Source organism: Amblyraja radiata, chromosome 4, assembly GCF_010909765.2.
Source record: "Amblyraja radiata isolate CabotCenter1 chromosome 4, sAmbRad1.1.pri, whole genome shotgun sequence".
Taxonomy (NCBI): Eukaryota; Metazoa; Chordata; class Chondrichthyes; order Rajiformes; family Rajidae; genus Amblyraja; species Amblyraja radiata.
Window position 1 is genome coordinate 2681742 of NC_045959.1, and position 27593 is coordinate 2709334.

The window sequence follows — 27593 nt, forward strand, 5'->3', positions numbered from 1 at the left end:
CAGTAATAACAAGCTGGTTTTAATAAGTTCCATCTTGAGTTTCTCAAATCTTTCAAGTTGCTTTTTATTTGAAAACTTACAGGTTTTTCTTCTACGTTATCGTCTACAAATGAAATATGCAAATCATGTAAATGTTGCCATTTTCTAACACTAAGCAGCACAATATTCTTCAAAAAGAATACTGATGATACAAATTTGTTAGTTAAATCAAAGTGCAGCAAAGTATATAGAACAGGGGTCAGCAACCTTAGGCACCCGGGACGAATCCGGCCCGCAGGAGTATTTTTTTCCCCCGTATTTATCCGGCCCGCCGACTTCCTTCATCTCCGGTGCCTCCCAAGGCCGCGGCACCCAGGCGCGGTGACGCAAGGAGGCCTGCGCTGGCGGCCGCAATGACGGAGCACCGAGCAGCGCCGAATTGCTGAGGAACGCCAAGCTCTGGCTGTACCGCATCCTGCGCAAAGCCGCCGGCACGCAGCGCACCTGTGTCTGAGCTTCACTGTCGGGATCGAAGGTAGACAAAAAAGCTGGAGAAACTCAGTGGGTGAAGCAGCATCTATGGAGCGAAGGAATAGGCGACGTTTCGGGTCGAGACCCTTCTTCAGAACTTTCATATGAAGAGGGACTGGATAGACTCGGCTTGTACTCGCTAGAATTTAGAGGATTGAGGGGGGATCTTATAGAAACTTACAAAATTCTTAAGGGGTTGGACAGGCTAGATGCAGGAAGATTGTTCCCGATGTTGGGGAAGTCCAGAACAAGGGGTCACATTTTAAGGATAAGGGGGAAATATTTTAGGCCCGAGATGAGGAAAACATTTTTCACACAGAGAGTGGTGAATCTCTGGAATTCTCTGCCACTGAAGGTAGTTGAGGCCAGTTCATTGGCTATGTTTAAGAGGGAGTTAGATGTGGCCCTTGTGGCTAAAGGTATCGGGGAATAGAGAGAAGGCAGGTACAGGATACTGAGTTGGATGATCAGCCATGATTATATTGAATGGCGTTACAGGCTCGAAGGGCCGAATGGCCTACTGCACCTATTTTCTATGTTTCAGAAGCGGCTGACGTTGCTCTGAGACCAGTCTGAAGAAAGGTCTCGATCCAAAACGTCGCCTATTCCTTCGCTCCATAGATGCTGCCTCACCCGCTGAGTTTCTCCAGCTTCTTTGCCTACCTTCGATTTTTCCAGTATCTGCAGTTCTTTCTTAAACACACTGTCGGGATCGGGGTTGTCAATAGGCCGGGAATGTATGAGTATTTGAGCCACCGCCTTCAGGACAGAGCCATGTTCGTGAGCACCCATAACTAGAGGGCCAGTGCTGCAGGTGGCGTCCTTGAAGGGGTGGGATCTATGTGAATACGGGATTAGATGCCTGCCATCCGGGGCGGGATCTATGTGTACACGTGATAGATGTGGCCCGCCATCTGCTCACAGACATGCATCCCGGCCCCTATGTAGAACAAGGTTGCTGACCCCTGATATAGTAGATAAATTTGACTTTGCATAATATGATTTGGTATGCCGCACATTTGTATGGACATCAGGCAAAATATATAATAGACAGCTGATACCATATTACTATTATCCAGAGACCAAAAACATGGATCCTGGCCATCTAAATTTCAGTTGGTTCGCTACACTAAAAATTTGTTTTGATAATATTCCTTGGAATTTCAGATTGACGTGCTAACACATTAAATGTGATCATTCTATTAAAATGAACAAAGTTGATTAATTTTCATTGGGCATTTCAGTTACTGCTATTTTTCATTAAGAATACGAGTGAATTTATTTTGTGAAGTTTATAATTTTCCATCATATAATTTCAATGGGGAGCAAATTGGTTTTTCATGACTGCATTTGCAGAATGGAAATTAATTTGGTAACTCCTCAATAACCATCCGTGATACTGAGTTCCAGCCAGTGGAAGCATCACCTTGCGGGTACCCATCCGCACACAGCCCGATCCAGAGTGCAACATCCACAAGACCAGCTGTGATCCCTTCACATAGCCCTTCCACTGAAACAAAAATAGAACGTAATCAGAAATCTGCAACCAAGACAAATCATTTAGTTTTTTTAAGGCAACAGTCCAGTCCCCTTGTAAAGATGACGTATTACACACCATACCCACATTTTCCAAGTACAATCGTTTGCCTGATCCTTTTTCTCCCCAACTTCCACATGCACATGTGGTAACTTTCCTTATGAAATTACTTAATTAACAAAAAGAAAAGGATTAAAAAAAAATTCTGTTCAACACTGAAGATAATTTTATGTGGAAGGTGATTCAAACATAAGGGAAGACCACGGGACAGACAACTTGCTATGAATCATGCACCAGTATGACAAAAGATGCCGGTGTAAAATGTATTGGTCTTCTTGCGCATGGTGTGCACAACCTAAAGTTTGATCTATTTGTTTGTGCACATCGGGTTGATTGCATTAGTCAAAACAGGGTGGACCACGTGAAGGTTGCAATCTCCCACCCCAATGTATTGGTGGGAGAAGTCCAAGCCTGATTCTTAATTTAAGATGCATTGGTGCCCATTTTCACCTGAGAAGTTCATATTTAAAGATTCAGTTTCAAGTCTCAAGGCTTATTCCCCCCTCTCCAGAACTCGGGTACTGCTCGAGCTGAAATTTGTGGAAACCAAGGATCTCACCTTGATTAGTGTGGAAGAGGTTTGCATTAGTATTGTTTTACAGAAATAACAGTAAGCGGCTTGTAGACATCAAGTGTAGTTCAAAACAAACCTGTAGATGTCCGATGTATATTGATAGTAGAGTTGAATTCGGGGCTTCCTTGGTCAAGATAAACGATAGCTTCAATTGGGAGTGGGCCGTTGCACTCTGCTCCATTAAATGTGAAGTGCCAACGCTGGCAGCAGGGAGTTTTACATTTCAGGCGCAGGGGACCAATGAACAGTACTCTGAGAGCACTGTCCATGCGTATCTTTGTGAATGTGCATTCCTGAAAAAAGACGCATATCCATAAAGACAACAAGAAACATTTCTGTGCAGTGGCATTTACTTTTAACTACAATAGATGAAATTTTGCATACTTCACCCGTGCAATCATGTGAAAACTGTTAGTTCATATAAATAGTTACATGTAGTTCGAATTTATAAGTCAAGTGCCTTTTGCACGGGACAATCTTTGCCTCTTGCAATGAAGCAGTATCTTCCAATAGTTAAATAAATAATTATTTTGAACTTTCAAGAGTTAAAGCACTGCTCTGGAATGTGAGGCATAAAATAAATTACTTTCAGTTAGATTGTCACTAAATTACTTTCAGATTGTTGCAATATTAATTCGTAAAGGTATACCCTTTAAACATATATCAACGATAGAAGACACTGAAGGCAGATATATTGTAATAAAAGAGGAGTTATACTTAAAAAAGATGACTCTCCTCAATGTGTATGGACCAAATTTTGATAGCCCTCTGTTTTTTAAGAGAATTCTTAACAATATCCCGGAATGTACACAACAAAACTTAATAATCGGTGGAGATTTAAACTGTACATTGGATGCTTGTTTGGATAGATCATCAACTCAAAGAAAACTAAAATCTCGATCAAGTGAATTTTTAAACTCGTACATTAATACTACTAATATTAAGGACGTTTGGAGAATTGAAAATCCATCGGGCCGAGAATATTCATTTTACTCACCAGTACATAAAACTTACTCAAGGATAGACTATTTTTTAGTAGATTCAAAACTTATCCCATTTACCTATAACTCGCAATATCATAACATCATAATCTCAGACCACGCTCCACTAACATTTATGATCAAACTAAACGGAATGGTAGAGACACAGTCACAATGGAGATTTAATCCCCAAATCTTAAAAGATAAGTTATGTAATGAATACCTAATAAAACAGATTAAAATGTTTTTTGAGGCTAACGATAGCCCTGAAATCTCTGCTTCCCTTCTTTGGGAAACATTTAAAGCATTTGTACGAGGAGCATTAATTTCTTCCCAATCATTTTTTAATAAAGAGAATAGGGCCAAACAACAGAAACTGGAAATGGAAATAAAGCAATTAGACACAGAAAATGCAGTAGCACCATCCACGATAAAACACAATAAAATTGCAGTACTGAAATATAAATTAAACAAGATATATTCAGACCAAGTTATAAAACTTTATCAACATACAAAACAATTAAATTTTGAATTTGGTGACAAACCACAAAAACTACTAGTGCGTCAACTTCGTAAATTGGATGGGGAAAAAACAATATACAAAATTAGAACAGACAAGGGAGAAACATTAACACTGCCTAAAGATATTAATGATAGATTTCTACAATACTACCAAAAATTGTATTCATCTAAAATAACAGAACAACCAACGGGAATGGAAACATTTTTACAGAATTGTAAGTTTGCGGGTCTAGATCAGAAAGAGAGAGAATTACTAGGGGCTGAAATTACGATAAAAGACATCGAAGAGTCAATCAAATCTTTAAAAAACGGAAAGTCTGCAGGACCCGATGGTCTAAATTCTGAATTTTATTAAAAAAAATTATGATTTGCTTTCCCCACGCCTACAGCCAATGTACAAATACGCATACACTCAACAGAAACTCCCAGAAACTCTAAATGAATCTACAATCATACTCATACCAAAAACGGACAAGGATCTTGAAGACCTAGGTTCATACAGAGCTATAGCCCTCTTAAATACTGATCAGAAAATATTAACTAAAATTTTATCTAATAGATTGAGCTTAGTGATCAGTAAATTAATACATCCCGACCAAACAGGGTTTATCCCAAAACGTTATTCATTTTATAATCTGAGAAGATTATTTAATATTATATACTCCAATAGAATTCCTAATGCAGATCTAGCAATTATTTCGTTAGATGCTGAAAAAGCATTTGACCAGGTAGAATGGCCATATTTATTTTCGGTGATGGAAAATTTTCAACTAGGAGAGAAGTACTGTACATGGGTTAAATTGTTATATTCTAATCCAACAGCCAGAATATTAACAAACAAAATGTTATCAACTAAATTTAATCTCTCTAGAGGCTGTAGACAAGGATGTTCACTATCCCCACTATTATTTGCTCTTGCAATCGAACCCCTAGCAGAAAGCGTTAGAAATCATCCAGGAATATATGGATACAATACTAGAGACACAAGGAATAAAATTTCATTATATGCAGATGATGTACTAATATATATTACAAAGTTAGAAACTAGTATTCCAAACTTATTAAATCTAATAACTCAATTTGGTCAGTTTTCAGGATATAGAATTAATTGGAATAAAAGTGAAATCATGCCAGTAACAAAATTCAATTTACATACAATACAACAATCCCCTTTTAAAATAGTTAAAGATAAATTTAAATACTTAGGAATCTATGTAACTAAGACATATACCTCTTTATTTAAACTAAATTTCCCACCCTTACCGAATAAACTACATAAGAATATTCAATACTGGAAAACACTCCCCATTTCTATGCTTGGGAGAATTAATGCTATAAAAATGATCTTCTTACCGCAACTACTGTACCTATTTCAATTCATTCCGATATATATCCCAAAAACTTTTTTCAAAAAAGTCGACTCCATTGTTACAAGTTTTGTCTGGGATTATAAGAATCATAGAATAAGTAGAAAACATTTATGTAAGTCAAAGATAAATGGAGGTCTGGCTTTGCCAAATTTCTTATTTTATTTTTGGGCAGTCCATATTAAAAACATGAATTTCTGGCTGGAAGAAATGGATCGACAACCAGATTGGTTAATGATGGAAAAGGAAGACTGTCTACCTTTTGAAATAGGTCCGATCATATTTGCCCTCACAAAAATGCACAAAAAAACCTATAAAGAAAACCCCATAATACATAGTGGAATACGAATTTGGAAACAAATAAAAAAAGATTTAAAATTGAATAATATACCACTATGCCTTCCCATTGTAAATAATCCTTTATTCAAATCATCCTTTATGGACAAAGGTTTCACACAATGGAAAAATTATGGAATCAAAAATATTGGACATCTTTATGGGAAAAGCACTTTTCTTTCATTTCAAGAGTTACAACAGAATTATGGACTGCACTCAAATAATTTCTTCAGATACCTACAAATTAGAGATTATGTTAAATCTAATACACAAGTCTACAGGAGTAGGGAATCAGAAATTCTTGATGAATGTTTGAACAAACATCCTAATACTGAAAAACTAATAGCTTATATTTATAACACCCTACTAAACAATGAGGTACCACCGACCGAACCATATAGATACAAATGGGAAAATGAAGTAGGTCACCCTATAACGAAAGATATGTGGGACGAAAGTTTACAACAAATACATCAATGTTCATTAAATGCCAGACATACTTTAATACAATTCAAGGTCTTACATAGACTACACTACTCTAAAATTAAACTAAATAGAATCTTCCCACAAATCTCTCCTATTTGTGATAAATGTCTACATCTAGAGGCTAATTTAACAGATACGTTTGCAAACTGTATAAAACTTAAACATTTCTGGACTGATATTTTTGAAATAACTTCAGAAGTTATTAATACAAAACTGGACCCAAACACAAAATTAATAATACTTGGAATATCAGAACAAAGTTTAACACTCACAACAAACCAAAGAAATTTCCTCGACTACAGTATAATAATTGGGAAAAAATTAATATTAAAATTTTGGAAAGGCCCTACAACCCCCACAATTAATATGTAGATTACGGAAATGTCGGAGACCCTATACTTAGAAAGAATTAGACTTGTCTTAATGGACAAACAAGATATTTTCGATAAAATCTGGGCTCCATTCATTAACTATCTGAAGGGATAGATTGGCACAGCACGAGGACCCAACTGAAACTTGAACTCAGGATCAGATGAAAAGCTATACTTTATAATCTACAAACCTATCTCCATTGACGTATTACAGGTAACCCATTCCACCTCCTCTGTTTTTCTGGGGTTTTTTAATTTGTAACTTTCTACCCTTTTCTCGAGCGGCAGCATTTTGAAACAGTAATCCATGCCTTTATTACATCTAGGCTGGATTACTGTAACGCACTCTACTCTGGAGTCGCACGAGCTTCATTGGCTCGTCTCCAGCTTGTTCAAAATGCTGCCGCTCGCCTTTTGACCGGAACTCGAAAAAGGGAGCACATTACGCCAATTTTGGCCTCCCTTCACTGGCTCCCAGTGCACTTTCGAGTTCATTTCAAAATTCTTTTATTTGTTTTTAAATCGTTGAATGGGCTCGCCCCGCCTTACCTCTCTGAGCTGCTCCACCTATATGCTCCTGCCCGGTGCCTCAGGTCAGCTGATCAGCTGCTCCTTGAGGTACCAAGGTCTAAGCGGAAGCTCAGAGGGGATAGAGCCTTTTCTGTTGCTGCTCCGGCACTCTGGAACACCTTGCCGCTGCACATCAGACAGGCCCTCTCACTGTCCATCTTCAAATCCTCCCTAAAAACACATTTTTGTTCTTTGGCTTTCGACACTGGCTGAGGCATTGCTCCTGTTCTTAGTGCTTTTAATGTCTTTTAATTTTTAGTGTGTTTTTTATAGTCCTTCGTTTTACGATTTTTTAATGGTTTTTAATTGTTTGTAATAGCTTTTTGTCCATGAGTTCTCATGTACAGCACTTTGTGGCAACTGCAGTTGTTTAAAGCGCTTTATAAATAAAGTTATTATTATTATATTACCCTCTTTTTCTCTCTCTATAAAAAATAAAAACACTAGAAGCAGAAGTAATTGATAATTGAAAATGTTAATAATGTATGACTGATGTATATGAAAAGTCTTTTTACTATAATATGTAACTATACTTTATAATATGTCTACTAATAAAAATATATATTTTTTTAAATTAAAAAAAAAGATTGTCACTAAAATTGTTATCCTTTATTCAACTACCTCTGCTACTTTGCTCTTTCCCCAAACTAACCCAAAGGTTTCCAGCCGCCTCCGTTCTGAAGGTGTATCTATCAATTTCATACTTCCCCTTGCATCATCCCGAAGCCCAAAATTTCCGTTTGCTTTACCGAGTTTACATTAAACCTGAACAAAATGTCCTTCTTCATTATATTGATAATCGTCTATCTTGTTTGACTATTGTTCCTCTGTCGTTATTTTTCAAAAAACACTCAACATTTTGCGAGTTATTATTCCATCTCCAACCTCCATTCACACACTCCTCTTACAACTCTGTGTGTGAACCATTTCAACCATGGCCCAGCCTCTGATATGGCACTGAAGAAAGGCTCTCGTCAAAGTATCAAGATTATGGTTAAAAATTCCTACTCCCTAGCTCCAGCTTTAATAACTTTATTTATAGAGCACTTTAAAAACAACTACTGTTGCAACAAAGTGCTGTACATCATGGACAAGAAATTATTACACGACAATAAAAACATTAAAAGAAAGAGTAAAAACAATAAAATTAAAAACATTAAAAGTACTAAAACAGGAGCAAAGTCTCAAGCAGGGTCAAAAGCCAAGGAATATAAATGTGTTTTAATACCGGTTTTGAAGATGGACAGTGAGGGGGCCTGTCTGATGTGCAACGGCAGAGTGCCGGAGCAGCAACAGAGAAGGCTCTATCTCCTCTGAGCTTCCCCTTAGACCTCGGCCTCCACACCAATCCACCTCTTGTTGCCATTTTGTTGTCTGGATGGATGGGGTTACTCTCATTCCTAAAAAGCTGAAAAAACTTTCTGCTCCAATTTATCCTGAAATCTGCAAGTATCTGTGTGGTCTGCTCCAATTTCTCTTTTACACCTGACCCACTGGTAACATCTGAAAACATTGCAAACTGTTGAATAAATCCAGCTATCTTTGATCAGTTAGGCTATTTGTTCAACATCTCTTTGATGAGCAGATGTTTCATTTAATTATCTTTTAGTACCTGTTACAAGGTTTGATTCCGAGATACTTCCCTCGCTGTCAGTTGCCTTTTCATTTTTGGAGAATGGGCAGTATAAGGAGAAAGAGATAAAATCAGCTGACATTGAAACCCAGAAGAAATTGGATGGCTGACACATTAGTATGAATAGCATCAAGAGAACAATACAATTATCCATAGATGAAAGAAGATCTGTTAATGCAATATAGGAGAAGTGAGAGAAATGTGAGGTTTGGACAAGCTGGGGAAATAGATATTTGGCTCATTAGGCTTGTGAAAACAAAGAAAAACAGTTAAAAAATAAGTGGACGTACAAAGATCATCAAAACATTTTTGAATGTTGCGAGTCTTTAGAATTCTATTCATCTGAGAACAGTGGAACCAAAGACTGAATGTTTTTGAAACAGAAGTAGATTGATTCTTGATAAACAAGTGGGTAAAATGGTGTATTGGGAGCAGATATGGAAGTGGGATAACGGAGCACTAGTGTGAACAGATGATCGATGATCATCGTGGACTCGATCAACCAAAGAGCCTGTTTTGATGCTGTATCGATCGATAAATTAATCACAACACTGTTTTACCTGATGAGCAAGTCTTAAGATAAATGATTGAACAGCAGATATTAGCAGGCAACTGTTCTTTTTGATCGTTTAATGACCTGGTCTTGAGTATAGAGAACACAATTTCAAAGTTTGCAAATTACACTAAATTCGGAAATCTGATAAATAATGAGGAGGATAATATCAAGCAATGAGCTCAGACAGCGACTGATGAAATAAACATCATGTACCATTGCAAAATAATGCAGGGATGTACAAAATGATACTGTTGGTAGGAAGAGTAGCTGTATTCATTGATAGTACCTTAAAAGCTTGCAGAAAACAGGGATCTTTGAGATATACTCATTTTTTGAATGTCACAGAAGGAGAAGGGTATTATGAATGGATACAGTTCCCTCCATGATGTTTGGGACAAAGACCCATCATTTATTTATTTGCCTTTGTACTCCATAAAATGTTTCCATGGGTGGATGGAGGTGCATGGATGAATTAACAAATTTGCCAGGGTCTCCTTCAATAGCAGAGGATCAAATCATTGCAATAGGTGCAAGGATATCAAAGAGAGAAACTGATGTTTAGTTCTGCAGATCATTTGCTGCAGAAATATTAGGATGATTGCAAAGGTCAAACATTAGAAAATTGAGAATTGAAAGTGCAAGTACAGTGCCCTCCATAATGTTGGGACAAAGACCTATCATTTATTTATTTGACTCTGTACACAATTTGAGATTTGTAATTGAAAAAATCATATGTGGTTAAAAGTGCACATTGTCAGATTTTAATAATTACCATTTTGGTTTCATCATGTAGAAATTACTGCAGTGTTTATACATGGTCCCCCCATTTCAGGGCACCATAATGTTTGGGACAGCAATTTCATGTAAATGAAAGTTGTCATGTTTAGTATTTTGTTGCATATCCTTTGCATGCAATGACTGCTTGGACATCACCATGGACTGATGATTCATGGACATCACCAGTTGCTGGGTGTCTTCTCTGGTGATGCTCCAGCATCTTTGGAGTACATTGATGGGTGACGTTTTGGGTTGAGATCCTTCTTCAGACGAGAGAAGAGTCTCAACCTGAAACATCATCTATCCACGTTCACCAGAGATGGCTGCCTGACCCGCTGAGTTACTCCAGCACTCTGTCTTTATAAATTATGGAGTTCATTTTCACCTTCACTTTCTGGAAGATAATCTGAGACTAAGTTAGTGTTTCCATTGTAGAACCTGCCTGTTTTCTGCATAGTGAATAATGACATTTATGTTGGGCAGGTCCTGTAGTTTGGTGAATTTATTCCATGTAAGTGTGACCTCAGCACCTTTCATTACTCCTAATACACTCATGACTGTGCAACCCAATACAAATCCAACTCAGTTTACAAATTCTGACACAAAAGTTCAAGTTCAAGTTCAAAACACCAATGCCTTTACTCCTTGGAAGGCTTAAGAAACTCGGCATTTCCTCAACTACTCTCAGCAACTACTACAGATATGCTGCAGAAAGTGCTTTGTCGGGATGAATTACAGCATGGTTTGGGAACAGAGATTCAGTCCCTTTATCAGGAGCAAATTTGATATGCCCGTGAGAGTTACATTTAATAAGGTACCCAGAATGCAAACTCAGTGGAAAAGATTCCAATGGTTCCTGGGGACAAGGGCCATTCTCCACCTCCCCAGCTTCCAACAGCTGTTGCAGGGCCATGGAAGCACCAAAAACATCATGGGAAAAAACATACGTTGTATCGTGTTCATTTGTTTATGACCGTCTTCACATCATTTGTTTGCTGTACATTGCATCACCTCATTATGTCAAGGGAATAACAATATGCAAATGAATTGCCGGAGGGAGCAACATGACCAGGGAAAGAGGTCATCATGGGAGATCACCATTGGCCTCATTTTGCATTAGTTTAGAGGAGGGGAGCTATGATTGAATGGATGATAATGGGCTCTGGGATGGAGAGAAAGCCCGTAAGCAGACAATAATTTCGTAGTCCCCAATGCGGTTAAAGAAACCCTCTATTATTCACCAGTATTTGCTGAGATGGCCCAGATGACATTATAATTCCTCATATCCTGCTCTGCAGGAACATTTGCACTCTGTATAACACCTCAGAAAATGATGCTTTGACCAAAGAAGTATAATTCCTGATGTGGGACATATTAAAAAATGCTGACCTCAACACAAAATATGCGTTCTTTGAATCAATCCAATTTTGCAGAAATAGACACTGGCAGGGATGTGGACTGCTTTGGACCATCGCTCAACATTCTTAGTGCATGCTCTGCATTGAAGTTGCAGCAGTTGAGAGTGATGCATAATGCTAGATAATAATCAGGTTACCATCCAGTCAGTATGGAGTTTCACTGAGTAAGTCTTGAATGAATAATCCCTCATGAGGCTCCAATGAAGGGTCATAGTAAATCATTCCAAGGTCACACTTTCCCACACAATCTAGCATTTCTCACTAGCACTAATATACATGTGCACTACATTGCTGAGAATTGTATCTTTCTGTTCACCTTATCTATTGTACTTGAGTTTGGCTTGTTTATATTTATGCATAGTGTTATCTCATTTGATTAGATGGCACATATTACAAAGCTTTTCACCGTACTTCAATACACGTGACAACAATAAACATGAACCTACACCTAATAATCCTGTCTCTTTCAATCACATACATTATGGGGAATGGTGGTTTGTGGTGTCCTTAGATGAGGGTGAACATGAAACAGATGTGTCATTTTGGTATGTAACCTTCCTCAATTATTTCTGCCTTGTGGATTTCCTCTCTTATAAGTGGCAATCTTAAGCAAAAAAAGGATCTGAAGGCCCCCAGATTGTCAATGGGAATCAGAGGAACAAATATGTTAAGAGACTGCAGACTGTTGCAAGACTAAGGGGGGTGTTGCGGCTCCCGGTGCCGGGCATCAGTCGACCCGCCTGACGGTGTTTGCCTAGTTTCTATCGTGATGTGCTAAGAGTGAGGAATTTGGTTGTTTTCAGCCAGCGTGTTGCTCCACAGGGGGAGGGGGTTGTTGTGGCTGCGGGGGTGGCTGGTCCTCACCCTGTCATGGTGGGTATCGAGGAGAGGCGTGTGCCTAGAGTGGTTCTGACTGAGCTTACCCCCGCTCCGTCGGATTTACTCATTGGTCCCAGGTTCCGGGATATTTCTCGGGCGCCGGCTCCACACGACTTGAGCCGCCTTTCCGAGATGCCCAGCATGTCTTTTCGTGATGCGACGAGACACATACTGTACAGAATGCTCCTGCACACTCTGCACCTCTTTGCCTTCGTCTTCCGTCCGGACACGCCTTGGCGGTCCGTGTTACCACCTGAAGGAGGGGGCGGTCCCCAGTGGAGGTCTCTCTACACGGGAGTCGTCCCCCTTTACATTGGGGACCTGGGGTGGAGAGTGCTGCACAGAGCGGTGGCATGTAATAAACTTATGAGTCGGTTCACGGGCTCGTCGGCCGCATTTATTTTCTGCAGCGAGGAAGAGACCGTGTTCCACGCGTATATGGAGTGTGTGAGGTTGCTGCCCCTGTACCAATATCTGAAGGGGTTGTTCCTAAAGTTTTTGTTGCATTTTAGTCCAACTATTCTAGTGTTTGGACACGGCAGGGAGCGGGAAGGGCTGATCGGAGGGGTGGGATCTCCCTGTCGGTTTGCTTCTGGGCCTGGCCAAGATGGCCATTCGCGGGTCCAGGCAGCGGGCGGTCGATGGTCAGGCCAGAGTCGGCTGCCAGCCCCTCTTCCAGGCCTACGTCCGTGCTCGCGTGACCACGGGGACTCTGGAGGCCTTCTGTGGGCGCTGGTCACCACGTGGGGTTGAGAGTATCGTAAATAATGAATGCATCATTGTACTATAATGACTAATTGATACATTGTAACTTACAATTGTGATCGTGCTGAATAACGTTTTTGGAAAAAGAAAAAAAAGAGAGAGAGAGAGCATGAAAGAACAGGCTTTCACTTCCTCTGCACTGTCTCCAGTGCTCCAGTCTATCCCACATCTCCTTATGCACTACTTTCTTCCTCCCTTCCTCATTTCACTCATTGGAACATTAAAATCCCTTGCTGAAACTTTATGTTGCACCCTGCTGTCCTCGCTGACAACATGTAATTATATGCTACTGTGTGCCAGCCATGGGGTGTGTGCCTTTTACAGATGATGCCTTTCTGTCATTGATGTGCAACAAAGTATTTCCAGCTGTGCTCAACTGGGTTAGATCATCTCAGTAACCATGTTGTTTTCATTAAGTCAAGTCAAGTCACTTTTATTTCTATAGCACATTTAAAAAACAACTCTCGTTGGCCAAAGTGCTTTACATTGGTGTAAGAATAGTATAACAAACAACAGTGGTTCATAGATTAAATACAAACATCACTACATACATATAGCCCTCGCTCAGAGGACGTTAAGAAAGGTGAGGGAGTAGAGATGAGTTTTAAGTCTCGACTTAAAAGTCGATGGAGGGGGCAGTTCTGATGGGAAGAGGGATGCTGTTCCACAGTCTAGGAGCTACAACCGCAAAGGCACAGTCGCCCCTGAGCTTATGCCTAGACCGCGGGATGTTCAGTAACCCCAAGTCGGCCGATCTGAGGGACCTGAAGGTGGAGTGGTGGGTGAGAAGACTTTTGATGCAAGGATGCTCTGGTAATATTCCACAGACCTCGAATCTTCCTTAAAGGATCCCTCTTGAAGCAGAATTTAAGTACAAACACCGATGTATCTCAAGGCACTTACAAAAACATTAATGGAAAAAAAATGAAAATATGACTAGATTTGTGAATGATTTGTTTTAGCCACTAGGTGGCATAATGATGAGCAATGCAAAGTACACCTCTGCCTGTCTGGACACAATGTATTCATTTTCTTCTTGGTGGTGTTTTAACAGCCTAACATCCTCCCACATTCCAACAAAATGAATGCTGCAGAAATTGCAGGCGGAGGAGTAAACTAAAGGCTCCGATCGCAATGTGTGGAGGGACCCTGCCAGTTGGCCCTGGTTCAACCTGAAGAAGAAATTGCGCATCAATTAATTAATTAATTGTGCACTGAAACAGCACCAATTATGATATCTTTGCATCAATGCATTATAGCGGGTAGTAATTTCAGGAGAGCTGTTAGAAGTGACCTGTGCTGATTCAAGTCCTGCCTGGATCTCTGAAAGGGAAGCTGATCAATAACTCCAACCACTGCTGAAAGGTATTGTGCTGACGGATGAGCATTGAACAGAAGGATGTTGTAACACACAAGAGAAAGGGCCCGTCATGGAATTTCTTGAAAATGAGGAAGATACCTGAAGAACACCCCCTAGTGTCTACGCAGGATCCTGAGTGTGTTGGAAACCTTCAGCTTCAAAATGAAGTGGCATTGGATAGAGGAGCCGGACATACATACCATTCATTACTCCAACATTTACATTGTACACTTTGCATGCATTGCACAAATTCCCAGCTATTCAACCATGGCATACACATCACACAGACATACTATAATGCACATGTACACTCAACTCACTCCTACAGAGTAAGAGAGCAAACCATAGCTAAGTGCAAATAGTCCCTAATCTAACACACAAGGGTTGTTTGCTTGGAGCGTAAAGTGCTTGCTATCATGGACTCTATTTCTACAGAGATCACAAACTGTTGAGGACTGGGGATCACTGAAAATAACAATGTGCATATTTCTAGTAAACATCGACACATCCCATTATCCCATTATCCTGTGGATTGGAGGGTAGCTAATGTTATCCCACTTTGTAAGAAAGGCGGGAGAGAGAAAACAGGGAATTATAGACCAGTTAGCCTGACATTGGTGGTGAGGAAGATGCTGGAGTCAATTATAAAAGATGAGATAGCCGCACATTTGGATAGCAGTAACAGGATCGGTCCGAGTCAGCATGGATTTACGAAGGGGAAATCATGCTTGACTAACCTTCTGGAATTTTTTGAAGATGTAACTAGGAAAATGGACAAGGGAGAGCCAGTGGATGTAGTGTACCTGGACTTTCAGAAAGCATTTGATAAGGTCCCACAAAGGAGATTAGTGGGCAAAATTAGGGCACATGATATTAGGGGTAGAGTGCTGACATGGATAGAGAAGTGGTTGACAGACAGGAAACAAAGAGTAGGGATTAACGGGTCCCTTTCAGAATGGCAGGCAGTGACTAGTGGGGTGCCGCAAGGCTCGGTGCTGGGACCGTAGCTATTTACAATATACATCAATGATTTGGATGAAGGGATTCAAAGTAACATTAGCAAATTTGCAGATGACACAAAGCTGGGTGGCAGTGTGAACTGTGAGGAGGATGCTATGAGAATGCAGGGTGACTTGGACAGGTTGAGTGAGTGGGCAGATGCATGGCAGATGAAGTTTAATACGGATAAATGTGAGGTTATCCACTTTGGTAGCAAAAACAGGAAGGCAGATTACTATCTAAATGGTGTCAAGTTGGGAAAAGGGGAAGTACAACGGGATCTGGGGGTCCTTGTTCATCAGTCTATAAAAGTAAGCATGCAGGTACAGCAGGCAGTGAAGAAAGCGAATGGCATGTTGGCCTTTATAACAAGAGGAATCAAATATAGGAGCAAAGAGGCCCTTCTGCAGTTGTACAGAACCTTCGTGAGACCTCACCAGGAGTATTGTGTGCCGTTTTGGTCCCCTAATTTGAGGAAGGACATTCTTGCTATTGAGGGAGTGCAGCGTAGGTTTACAAGGTTAATTCCCGGGATGGCAGGACTGTCATATGCTGAGAGAATGGAGCAGCTGGGCTTGTACACTCTGGAGTTTAGAAGGATGAGAGGGCATCTCATTGACACATATAAAATTGTTAAGGGCTTGGACACGCTAGAGGCAGGAAACATGTTCCCGATGTTGGGGGAGTCCAGAACCAGGGGCCACAGTTTAAGAATAAGGAGTAAGCCATTTAGAACGGAGATGAGGAAACACTTTTTCTCACAGAGAGTGGCGAGTCTGTGGAATTCTTTGCCTCAGAGGGCGGTGGAGGCAGGTTCTCAGGATGCTTTCAGGAGAGAGCTAGATAGAGCTCTTATAAATAGCGGAGTCAGGGGATATGGGGAGAAGGCAGGAACGGGGTACTGATTGGGGATGATCAGCTGTGATCACATTGAATGGCAGTGTTGGCTCGAAGGGCCAAATGGCCTACTCCTGCACCTATTGTCTAAAAAGGTCTACGCTAACTACTCTCTCTGGTCTCTTGAAAATGCACCCCTTCATTGAAATATATAGGGTAGTTTCCCACTGTAACCAGCGGAAATCATTGCAACTTCACACTGGTGGCGCTGTTGCTAGCTGCCTCTGCCCACGGGCTGGCTGTCTTTTTTAATTTTGTTATGTTTAGGGTGTGATTTTTTAGTTTTTTTCAGTATTTTATGTGGGGGGAAGCGGGTAGGGCAAGGGGGAAACGGTCCTTCAGTCGCTTCCTGGCGAGGATGCGGCTATTATCCGTATCGCGTCCTCGCCCCCCCCTCGCGGCCTACCAGCTAGATTGGCGCGGCCTTTCCTGCCGGGACCGGACCAGAGCTTCAGCAGCGGCGGCGAGGCGTGGAAACATCGCGGAGCGGGCGAGGCCTTCCTGGGATCGCCGCTTGGAGCTCCGGAGTGTTGGGCCGCTGCTCCAACATCGCGGAGCTGTGGGTGCGGAGCGCCCAACGCGGGCGACGCTGACTTTAACATCGCGGAGTCCTGGGACCCTTTGCCGGGGGTCGCCAGCGCGAATCTCCGCCCACCGCGGCCTGTGGACATCGGGAGCCGCGGACTCCGGTGGAAGGTGGCCGATGAGAGGTTCCCGGCGAGAGGGCCTGAACATCGGGCCGCACGTAGCAGCAACTACGGGGTGCTCGGGAGGCCAAGACCACGGGTGAACATCGGGGAACATCAGCGAGGAGGTTGACTGGACTTTGGTTCCTTCCCTCACAGTGGGGTACTTTGGTGCCGCTGTGAGGATGCTTGTGTTGTGGACTACAGTGTTCTGTGTTTTGTGTTTTTTTTATTTTATTTTCTTGTATGACTGTAAGGGAAAAATAATTTTGTTGTCTCTTCATTGAAGACAATGACAATAAATTAAATCAAATCAAATCAGATCAAATGCTCTCATTCAGTGCAGCATAATTGACCAAATAACAGCTAATTGCTAACCACAATTTCTAAACTTCTGCAGCTGGAAAACTGCTGAAAATTCCACGGGGGAAATATCTTCTGTTGCACAGTGAAAATGCCAAAATTTTCCCACAAATCTGAGCCAATTAGTCAATGGTAAGAATGTAGGGCAAAAGCACACTTTTGATTTACACTTGAAGTCCAGATAAAATACCTCAGAGCTAGCCAGGTAATGGTATTTACAATAGGATATGGCGCTTGCAGGGTGAGAAAAATTCAAAGTCCACTTAACTAACCTTTTATTTCCCTGCTAGATTAATATATTCTAATTTATAATGAAATTAATAACCAATCACAATAAATAACTCCATGAGAAATCTATGAAGAAAATACCTGGGGTGGACAGCTTTAGGAATTAAACCCCAAAGCCACTTTTTCCTCCCAACCAAACCACATTTACTGTGACAATTTTTGAATAACCCACATACACAAAGGAATCCATTTCTGATTGCAGGTATTATTAATATTATTGTGTTTTGTCACAAGCAAAGATGTGGCTATCAAGACTTGTCGGTGGGTACAATTCACTGCTTCGTAATAATGCTTTGCCCTGGCCCTGCTCCCTTCCAGATCTCCCCCCTCCCCCTTACAATCAGTCCGGTTGGCGGCGCGACACTGTTGCAGCGGCCCCTACAGCCCGTCTGTCTTTTTTTTTTGTGTGTCTAGTTAAATGTAGTTGTTGTGTTTTTTTAATACTGTTTTTAACTGTGTATGTGTGGGGGGCGGTGGGGGGGGAGGGGGAAACTTAAAAAAATCTCTTCCCTGCACGGGAGACCCGACCTTTTCCCTGCCGGGTCTCCGTTGTCGTTGGGGCCTAGCACCGTGGAGCGGCCTCCAGCCGATACGACCTGGGGGCTCCAGTCGCGGAGCCTGCGGAGCTGCGGACCTACCATCGTGGGGCCGGCCGGCTTCAGAGCGTGGGGAGTGGTGGCGGCTCGCTGCTGCGGCCCGATCCCGGAGCTCGGAGGCTCCAGCTGCAGCTCCGGTGGACTGGGACATCGGGAGCTCGCGGGTCCGGGTGGGAGACCGCTTTCTGGAGCTCCTGCAACGAGACTTCTCCAGCCCGTGTCGCGGGGTTGGAACGACCCGGAGCTGGGCCGTACATCACCCGGGACATTCGAACGCCTGCCTGGGGCTCCATCTTTGTGACTTTTGGGCCTGGAGCGGGGCCGTACATCGCCCGGCGCGGCCTAAAATGGCCGTGGGACTTACCATCGCCCGCCTGGGGCTTCAACATCTGGAGAAAAATGGAGAGCAGGGGAGAGAAAAGACTTTGCCTTCCATCACAGTGAGGAGGAGATTCACTGTGATGGATGTTTGTGTGAATTGAATTGTTTGTGTGTCTAGTATAAATCGTTTTTTTGTTTGTATGGCTGTAGAAACGGAGTTTCGTTTGAGCCTCACTGAGGTTCAAATGACAATAAATATTGTATTGTATTGAACGGTCCGCCCCATAAGGTCATCCATCCATGTTCTCCAGACATGCTGCCTGACCTGCGAAGTGATTTCAGCACTTTATGTGTTTTTTTTGGCTTGTGAATAGACCTGATCAAGACCACAATAAATTGCATAGTGTTGTGTGGGGCCGAATCCATCACACAGACCAGTCTTTCCTCCATTGAATCCATCGACATTTCACGTTGCCTCGGTAAAGCAGCCAACATTATCAAAGACTTGTCCTACCCTGTTTTTTTTTTTTTCATGCTCCCATCAGGCAGAAGGCACAGAAGCTTGAACCACCAAACAGGAACAGCTCTTCCCCTGCTTTATCAAGCTTCTGATTGGAATTCCTTCCATAGGCCAGTGTGCTGGTCGATTCACCTCTACCCCATGCACGACTGGTTCTTCCAGCTGAGGCAGAGGTTCACTTGCACCTCCTCCAACCTCATCTACTTTATCCGCTGTTCCAGGTGTGGACTCTATATATCGGCAAGACCAACTTCTTCTTGTAGTTCATGGCCTCTAATCCAGCAGCCTCATGATAATCCTTTTCTAAACCATCACCAAGGCCTCTACATCCTTGTCTCTGCCTCAGAGGGCGGTGGAGGCAGGTTCTCTGGATGCTTTCAAGAGAGAGCTAGATAGGGCTCTTTAAAATAGCGGAGTCAGGGGATATGGGGAGAAGGCAGGAATGGGGTACTGATTGTGGATGATCAGCCATGATCACATTGAATGGCGGTGCTGGCTCGAAGGGCCGAATGGCCTACTCCTGCACCTATTGTCTATTGTCTATTGTCCTTCCTATTGGGGCAACCTTAACTGCACACAATACTCAAAATGCAGCCTAACCAATGTTCTACAAAGCTGCAACATAAGACCACAAGAAATTGCAAAGTGTTGTGTCCTGACTCTGAAACTCAATGTCACAACCAATGAAGGGGAGCATTTCATATGCCTTCTTTACTGCTCTTCACCAGGCAGATTCTTAAAGTGTTAAATAGCTGTGGTGAGATTAGCCAATGGTGTAAATCCAACAATGAGCTTCAATGAAGAGCCCCATAACATGAAAATAGCTGTATTTGGTCTTGAAGAGCCTGAGAGGAATTTGAATTTGTTGTAACTCTTCCTCAGCACCATCTGCTGATCTCTTTACATTAGTGAATAATTTGTGTTTCATTAAATGAGTGCATGTTCAAGTGCTTTAATCAAACAATTACTTACCACAACTTTGCCGAGGTCAATGCCGTAATTGAGTGCTTTCCAGGCACATTGCTTGTAGTTGACTCTCCAAGGCTCCTCCAGGCGCTCTTGCATGCACTCACCCTTCTCTCCTCTGATTCCATCACGTCCTGGGATTCCTGGGGTTCCCGGAATGCCATTTGCTCCAGGATTACCCTCTCGGCCAGGAATACCTGGTGAACCTCGCTTGCATATCTCATTATACTGCATTTGATGAGAGAGAAAACACTCAGCAGTTACCATCAAATGTTGCTGTCCAAGGGGATCAGGAATGATTCAATATATTGATGAAATAGATTATTTTACAGTACATGGAGTGAATTATATAAAGTCATTTATAATTCACTCCTTGTAAAACTATTGGCGTTGATACAAAATAAAGATTTTGTTGTGGGGAAAGAGAGAATACTCAATAGAACGGACAGCTTCTGTAGAGAAAAGAACAGAGTTTACATTTGATGTTGATGAACATCCGTCAGGACATGAAAATGAGTTTTATTTAAGCAAATGGAGATGTCAGTGGGTGTGGAATGTGTAATGTGTTCTGGGTGGCAAGCACCACAAGAAGTAGTTGTCAATGGCCTTGTTGTTGATCAGGATCTACGAGTGGTAGGGCCATGTGAGAAGACATCGTTGAAGGGCTGCTTGGGAAGATTAACAGAGCAGTTTCTAAAGGAGCAACGTTTTCAGCAAGTGAGGTGATTCAGATGAGAAAGAGGTGTCCCGAAAATAAGTGAATAAGTGTTTTGTTTCAGTGTCATTCAATGCCTGATGGAGGAAAAGAACAACAATATTTCACCAAGAAACTGGAGTAGTACATGTTAGTATCGCTATGCCAGGGGTAAGGACAGTACATTGCCGTCCATGAATGGAGTTTCAATGAGGCCAGTACATTTGTCCACAACAAAGTGATGGATGACATGTTCTGTAGGAAATTGTAGTGAGGAGCGGCCAGTAATGAAATTGTGCGACTTCAATCTAAAGAAGGTAGGAGTTACCGGCTGAATGGGCAGAAACATAATTTGCAAGCTTAGCTCCCATGGAAGCAGTGAGGAAGGGAAGTTGTGGTGGCTCACAGGTAGCTCACAACAGGTGCTTTAGTTAATCATTTGGAGAATGCCCATCACTGAATCCTGCTTTGTTGAATTTCAGGTAACATAGAAACATAGAAAATAGGTGCAGGAGTAGGCCATTCGGCCCTTCGAGCCTGCACCACCATTCAATATGATCATGGCTGATCATCCAACTCAGTATCCTGTACCTACCTTCTCTCCATACCCCCTGATCCCTTTAGCCACAAGGGCCACATCTAACTCCCTCTTAAATATAGCCAATGAACTGGCCTCAACTACCTTCTGTGGCAGAGAATTCCACAGATTCACCACTCTCTGTGTGAATTTTTTTTTTCTCATCTCGGACCTAAAAGACTTCCCCCTTATCCTTAAACTGTGACCCCCTTGGTCTGGACTTCCCCAACATCGGGAACAATCTTCCTGCATCTAGCCTGTCCAACCCCTTAAGAATTTTGTAAGTTTCTATATGATTCCCCCTTAATCTTTTAAATTCTAGTGAGTACAAGCCGAGTCTATCCAGTCTTTCTTCATATGAAAGTCCTGACATCCCAGGAATCAGTCAGGTGAACCTTCTCTGTACTCCCTCTATGGCAAGAATGTCTTTCCTCAGATTAGGAGAACTAAACTGTACGCAATACTCCAGGTGTGGTCTCACCAAGACCCTGTACAACTGCAGTAGAACCTCCCTGCTCCTATACTCAAATCCTTTTGCTATGAATGCTAACATACCATTCGCTTTCTTCACTGCCTGCTGCACCTGCATGCCCACTTTCAATGACTGGTGTACCATGACACCCAGGTCTCGTTGCATCTCCCCCTTTTCCTAATCGGCCACCATTCAGATAATAGTCTACTTTCCTGTTTTTGCCACCAAAGGTAGTGAAGAAGAAGGGTCTGAGTGGGAACAAGACATCATATGAGTAATGAGCACTAATCCAACATGCACATGCAAATGAACATTGTACATTTGGATTGATCTGCAACAGCAAACAGATACATTCCAGTCATGAACAGCAAGCAGGACAGGAGAAGGTGCGGTAGGATTTAATGAAAGTGAAACCCAAAGGCCAGAGAGCAGTGGAATTGCAGCCAGGACATCAACAGTCTAGGAGTCCAGGGACTTTACCATTGTTATTTAAAATGTCCTGTATCTGACGTTTTATTTTCAATTTTCACCATAATATTTGCAACTTCTTGGGAAAAATCATACTAATTATAACTGTGGTCAAAATGTCAGGAAAATTATAACAGGAAAGGTCCTGATTTAGAAACAGACAATAGGTGCAGGAGTAGGCCATTTGACCCTTCGAGCCAGCACCGTGATTCAGTATGATCATGGCTGATCATCCAAAATCAGTACCTCACTCCGTTTTCAAACCCATATCCCTTGATTCCTTTAACCCTAATAGCTAAATCTAACTCTTTCTTGAAAACATCCAGTGAATTGGCCTCCACTGTCTTCTGTGACAGTGAATTCCACAGATTCACAACTCTCTGGGTGAAAAGGTTTTTCCTCATCTCAGTCCTAAATGGCCTACCCCTTATTCTTAAAGTGTGACCCCTGGTTCTGGACTCCTCCAACATCGGGAACATTTTTCCTACATCGACCCTGTCCAATCCTCTAAGAATTTTATGTCTTTATAAGATTCCCTCTCATCCTTCTAAATTCCAGTGAATACAAGCCCAGTCGACCCATTCTTTCATCATACGTCAATCCCGCCATCCCAGGAATTAACCTGGTGAAGCTACGCTGCACTCCCTCAATAGCAACAATGTCCTTCCTCAAATTAGGAGACCAAAATTGCACACAATACTCCAGGTGTGGTCTCACCAGGGCACTGTACAACTGCAGTAGGCCCACCTTGCTCCTAAACTCAAATCCTCTCGCAATGAAGGCCAACAGGCTGTCTTCACTGCCTGCTGTACCTGCATGCTTACTTTCAGTGACTGATGTACAAGCACACCCAGGTCTCATTGCACCTTCCCTTTAATCTGACACCATTCAGATAATTATCTGCCTTGCTGTACTTGCCACCTCACATTTATCCGCATTATACTGCATCTGCCATGCTTCTGCCCACTCACCCAACATATCCAAGTCACCCCGCCGCCTCATAGCATCCTCCTCGCAGCTCACACGGCCACCCAGCTTTGTGTCATCCGCAAACTTAGAGCTGTTACATTTAATTCCCTTGTCTAAATCATTAATATATATTGTAAACAACTGGGGCCCCAGCATCGAGCCTTGTGGTACCGCATTAGTCACTGCCTGCCATTCTGAAAAGGACCTGTTAATTCCTACTTTTTGCTCCCTGTCTGCTCACCAGTTCTCTATCCATGTCAATGCCTTACCCCGAATACCATGCGTTCTAATTTTGCACACTAATCTCTTGTGTGCGACCTTGTCAAAGGCTTTTTGAAAGTCCAGATGAACCACATCCTCTGGCTCTCCCTTATGCATTCTACTTGTACATCCTCAAAAAAATTCCAAAAGATTAGTCAAGCATGATTTCCCCTTCATAAATCCATGCTGACTTTGACTGATCCAGTCCCTGCTTTCCAAATGCGCTGCTATAACATCTTTAATAATCGACTTCAGCAACTTCCCCACTACCGATGTATGGCTAACTAGTTCCCCATTTTCTCTCACCCACCTTTCTAAAAAAAGTGGAGTTACATTGGCTACCCTCCAGTCCACAGGAACTGATCCAGAGTAATAGTTTTGTTCTATAGGCTTAGGATCCAAAATTAAATGCCCTTCTTACCCCACTCCTCTGTGATCTAGTGCTCATAAAATGCATCTAAGGCATAACAAACGAATTACTTCATAATTTGGAATGTTTGGATTTTTACTCATCAAACATTTGGTCAGCAAATGAGAATTTACTGTAAGGTCAGTTAAACAACTGTCATGGTAACATTCTAGTTGGAAAACTTAAAACTGTTTTTTCACATAAAGAACTTCCAACTCTTCATGGCCTGAAATTTGGAGAAAGTTGTTCAGTGCTGTCTAAAACTACAGAAAGCTGGAGTAACTCAGTGGGACAGGCAGCATCTCTGGAGAGAAGGAATGGGTGACGTTTCCGCTCGAGACCCTTCTTCAGACTGGTTAGGAATAATGGAAGCGAGAGATATAGACGATGATGTGGTGAAATAAAGTTCAAATTCAAGTGAGTTTATTGTCATGTGTCCCTGATAGGACAATGAAATTCTTGCTTTGCTTCAGCACACAGAACATAGTAGGCATTGACTACAAAACAGATCAGTGTGTCCATATACCATGATATAAATATATACACACATGAATAAATAGATATGCAAACAAGTAATGATGATAAAGGAAACGGGCCATTGTTCGCTGTTTGTTGGGTTAAAACTACATTCTGGTTCACCACTTCCGTGCCCGACATTCTCCCGCAGTTGTTAATGGCCAAGGGAAAGGATTTACACTAATGTCTACACTATTCCTCACTGACTGGACAATTGTGAGTATTCAAGACACCACTTGCGAACGGAATTCATCAACGTCCTCAATGTAATTGCTTCCTCCAATCTAACTAACAACTTCAGCAACAAAAAGACTATTCGTTATTACTCCTCCCAACACAGTTAAGGGCAAAATACAAGGCAGAAATGTTTACCCTTTCAATTAACTCCTCATCTCGTTGACGCGCAGTTCTTTTCTTGCCCGGGTCGGCACCAAATAAAGGTAGAAACAGCCAGGTGACGAGTAGCAGCCGAGCCAGTGAACCCATTTTGGGAGAATGAGTATTGAAAGTGGGATGTAAAGTTGGAGCAGAGGATTTATTCAGGACACAGCCCTCACCCCAGAATCAACTAGCCACTTTCAGGAATGCCTCTGCCCGAACACTGACTCACTTCTCTATGTGGCTGCACTTCAGAGCCGATGCACAGGGGGAATGTTACAGAACTACAGATTCATTCTTTGTTCCAAAATGTAGGTCTCGCGTTGGAATGAAAATAAAGACACGTTTGTAAAAACAAGTTTGTGGTCGGCGATGTCTGGCCAATGTAATGATTGCAGGTTAAGAACTGCCGCTCGTTTTGAGAACAAAGACGGATTTGTCCTCCTCAACTGCTCGAAGGTGAATGCAGTTTTCAAATTGGATATTACGAACGTGGCAAATCACAACTTTAGACATAACACCAAATGATGGGATGCACAAATAGAACAGTTCCAAAACCACCAGAGCTTCAACTTACAACGCGTCTTAACACAAGTACTCATCTTCGCTGGTAGATGGTTTCTATCAACCAGTTTTCTATCAGTTGGTTAACACCCTTGTTACCCCGTTAGAAAGGAGGATCGATGATGCTACTCGTGCTAACTGTGGCAATATTAAAGCATTTGTACACGAGAATGGGCTGGGGAAAACCCCCCAATGTCATTTAATGCTTAGAGCACCTGCTCCACCAGGATTTAATAATAAAACTCCGGCCATGGGAAGACATTATGTCCACCTTAGTCAAAAAATAATTTTAGACTGACTCCTCCACGCACCTCTTGGTCCACAGCCCTGCAGGTTATAGCTCTTCGTGTGCTCATTTATATTTTATTTACATACTGTATGGTGAACGATTCTGCCTCAACTATACACATCGCCACCTACATCAATGATTTGGATGGAAATGTACAAGGCAACATTAGTAAGTTTGCAGATGACACTAAAATAGGTGGGATCATAGCCAAATAAGGTTATGAGGATTACAGCAGGGTCCTGATTAGCTGGATAAGTGGGCTAAGGGACGATAAATGGAATTTAATTCAGAAAAGTGGGAAATATTGGATTTTGGGAAGTCAAATCCAGGTAGAATTTTCACAGTAAATGACAGGAACCTGGTGATTATCAAAGAACAGAAGGATCTAAGAGTACAAGTTTCCTGAAAGTGATTTATAGACAATAGACAATAGATAATAGGTGCAGGAGTAGAACATTTGGCCCTTCGAGCCAGCACCGCCATTCAATGTGATCATGGCTGATCATCCCCCATCAGTACCCCGTTCCTGCCTTCTCCCCATATCCCCTGACTCCGCTATCTTTAAGAGCCCTATCTAGCTCTCTCTTGAAAGTATCCAGAGAACCTGCCTCCACCGCCCTCTGAGGCAGAGAATTCCACGGACTCACCACTCTCTGTTAGAAAAAGTGTTTCCTCGTCTCCGGTCTAAATGGCTTACTCCTTATTCTTAAACTGTGGCCCCTGGTTCTGGACTCCCCCAACATCGGGAACATGTTTCCTGCCTCTAGCATGTCCAAACCCTTAACAATCTTATATGTTTCAATGAGATTCCCACTCATCCTTGGGGTAGGTTGTTTGTGGACAAAGGAATGTCCAGTATGTGGGATGCTTGTAAATGAGTGATGACAGAGTTCAGGGCACGTATGAAGTGCAATGCAGGTGGGAGTAGGGAAGCTTGGATGACAAGAGAAATTACGGCTCTGGTTAGGAAGAAGAATGAGACATGGGACAGGTATAGGCAGCTGGGATCGTGTATCCCTGGAGGTGTTTCGGGAACTGAGCAGCATATTTAAGCAGAAAATCAGGCAAAAAGGGGGCAGGAGGTAGCTCTGGCAGATAATTATAGGAAGGATGTCAACAAAATAGAAAGAGTACAGAGGAGATTTACTAGAATGTTGCCTGGGTTTTAGCAACTAAGTTACAGAGAAAGGTTGAACAAGTTAGGGCTTTATTCTTTGGAGCGCAGAAGGTTAAGGGGGGACTTGATAGAGGTCTTTAAAATTATGCGAGGGATAGACAGAGTTGACGTGGATAAGCTTTTCCCATTGAGAATAGGGAAGTTTCAAACAAGAGGACATGACTTGAGAATTAAGGGACAGAAGTTTAGGGGTAACATGAGGGGGAACTTCTTTACTCAGAGAGTGGTAGCTGTGTGGAATGAGCTTCCATTGGAAGTGGTGGAGGCAGGTTCGATTTTATCATTTTAAAATAAATTGGATAGGCAAATGGATGGGAAATCCATCGAGGCCAGTTCATTGGCTATATTTAAGAGGGAGTTAGATGTGGCCCTTGTGGCTAAGGGGATCAGAGGGTATGGAGAGAAGGCAGGTACGGGATACTGAGTTGGATGATCAGCCATGATCATATTGAATGGCGGTGCAGGCTCGAAGGGCCGAATGG

General features: G+C 42.2%; 1 protein-coding gene across 1 annotated transcript; it reads right to left on the minus strand.

The window, feature by feature from the left end:
- Positions 1 to 1783: 1783 nt before the first annotated feature.
- cthrc1 (collagen triple helix repeat containing 1) lies at positions 1784 to 25320 on the minus strand. Its single transcript, XM_033018909.1, has 4 exons — positions 25076 to 25320; positions 20344 to 20565; positions 2758 to 2974; positions 1784 to 2020 (listed from the first exon to the last, which is right to left on the minus strand). The coding sequence occupies exons 1-4, from the start codon at positions 25187 to 25189 to the stop codon at positions 1875 to 1877; spliced, it is 699 nt and encodes a 232-aa protein (XP_032874800.1). The 5' UTR covers positions 25190 to 25320; the 3' UTR covers positions 1784 to 1874.
- Positions 25321 to 27593: the final 2273 nt, after the last annotated feature.

Bases quoted from the DNA above. Each gene is read 5' to 3' on its own strand.
- cthrc1 (XM_033018909.1), bottom strand. From the start codon at position 25,189: ATGGGTTCACTGGCTCGGCTGCTACTCGTCACCTGGCTGTTTCTACCT. The intron at 20,566-25,075 runs GTAAACATTTCT...CATCAAATGCAG, and splicing joins ATGAGGAGTTAATTGAAAGG to TATAATGAGATATGCAAGCG. The intron at 2,975-20,343 runs GTAAGTAATTGT...GTCTTTTTTCAG, and splicing joins TTGACCTCGGCAAAGTTGTG to GAATGCACATTCACAAAGAT.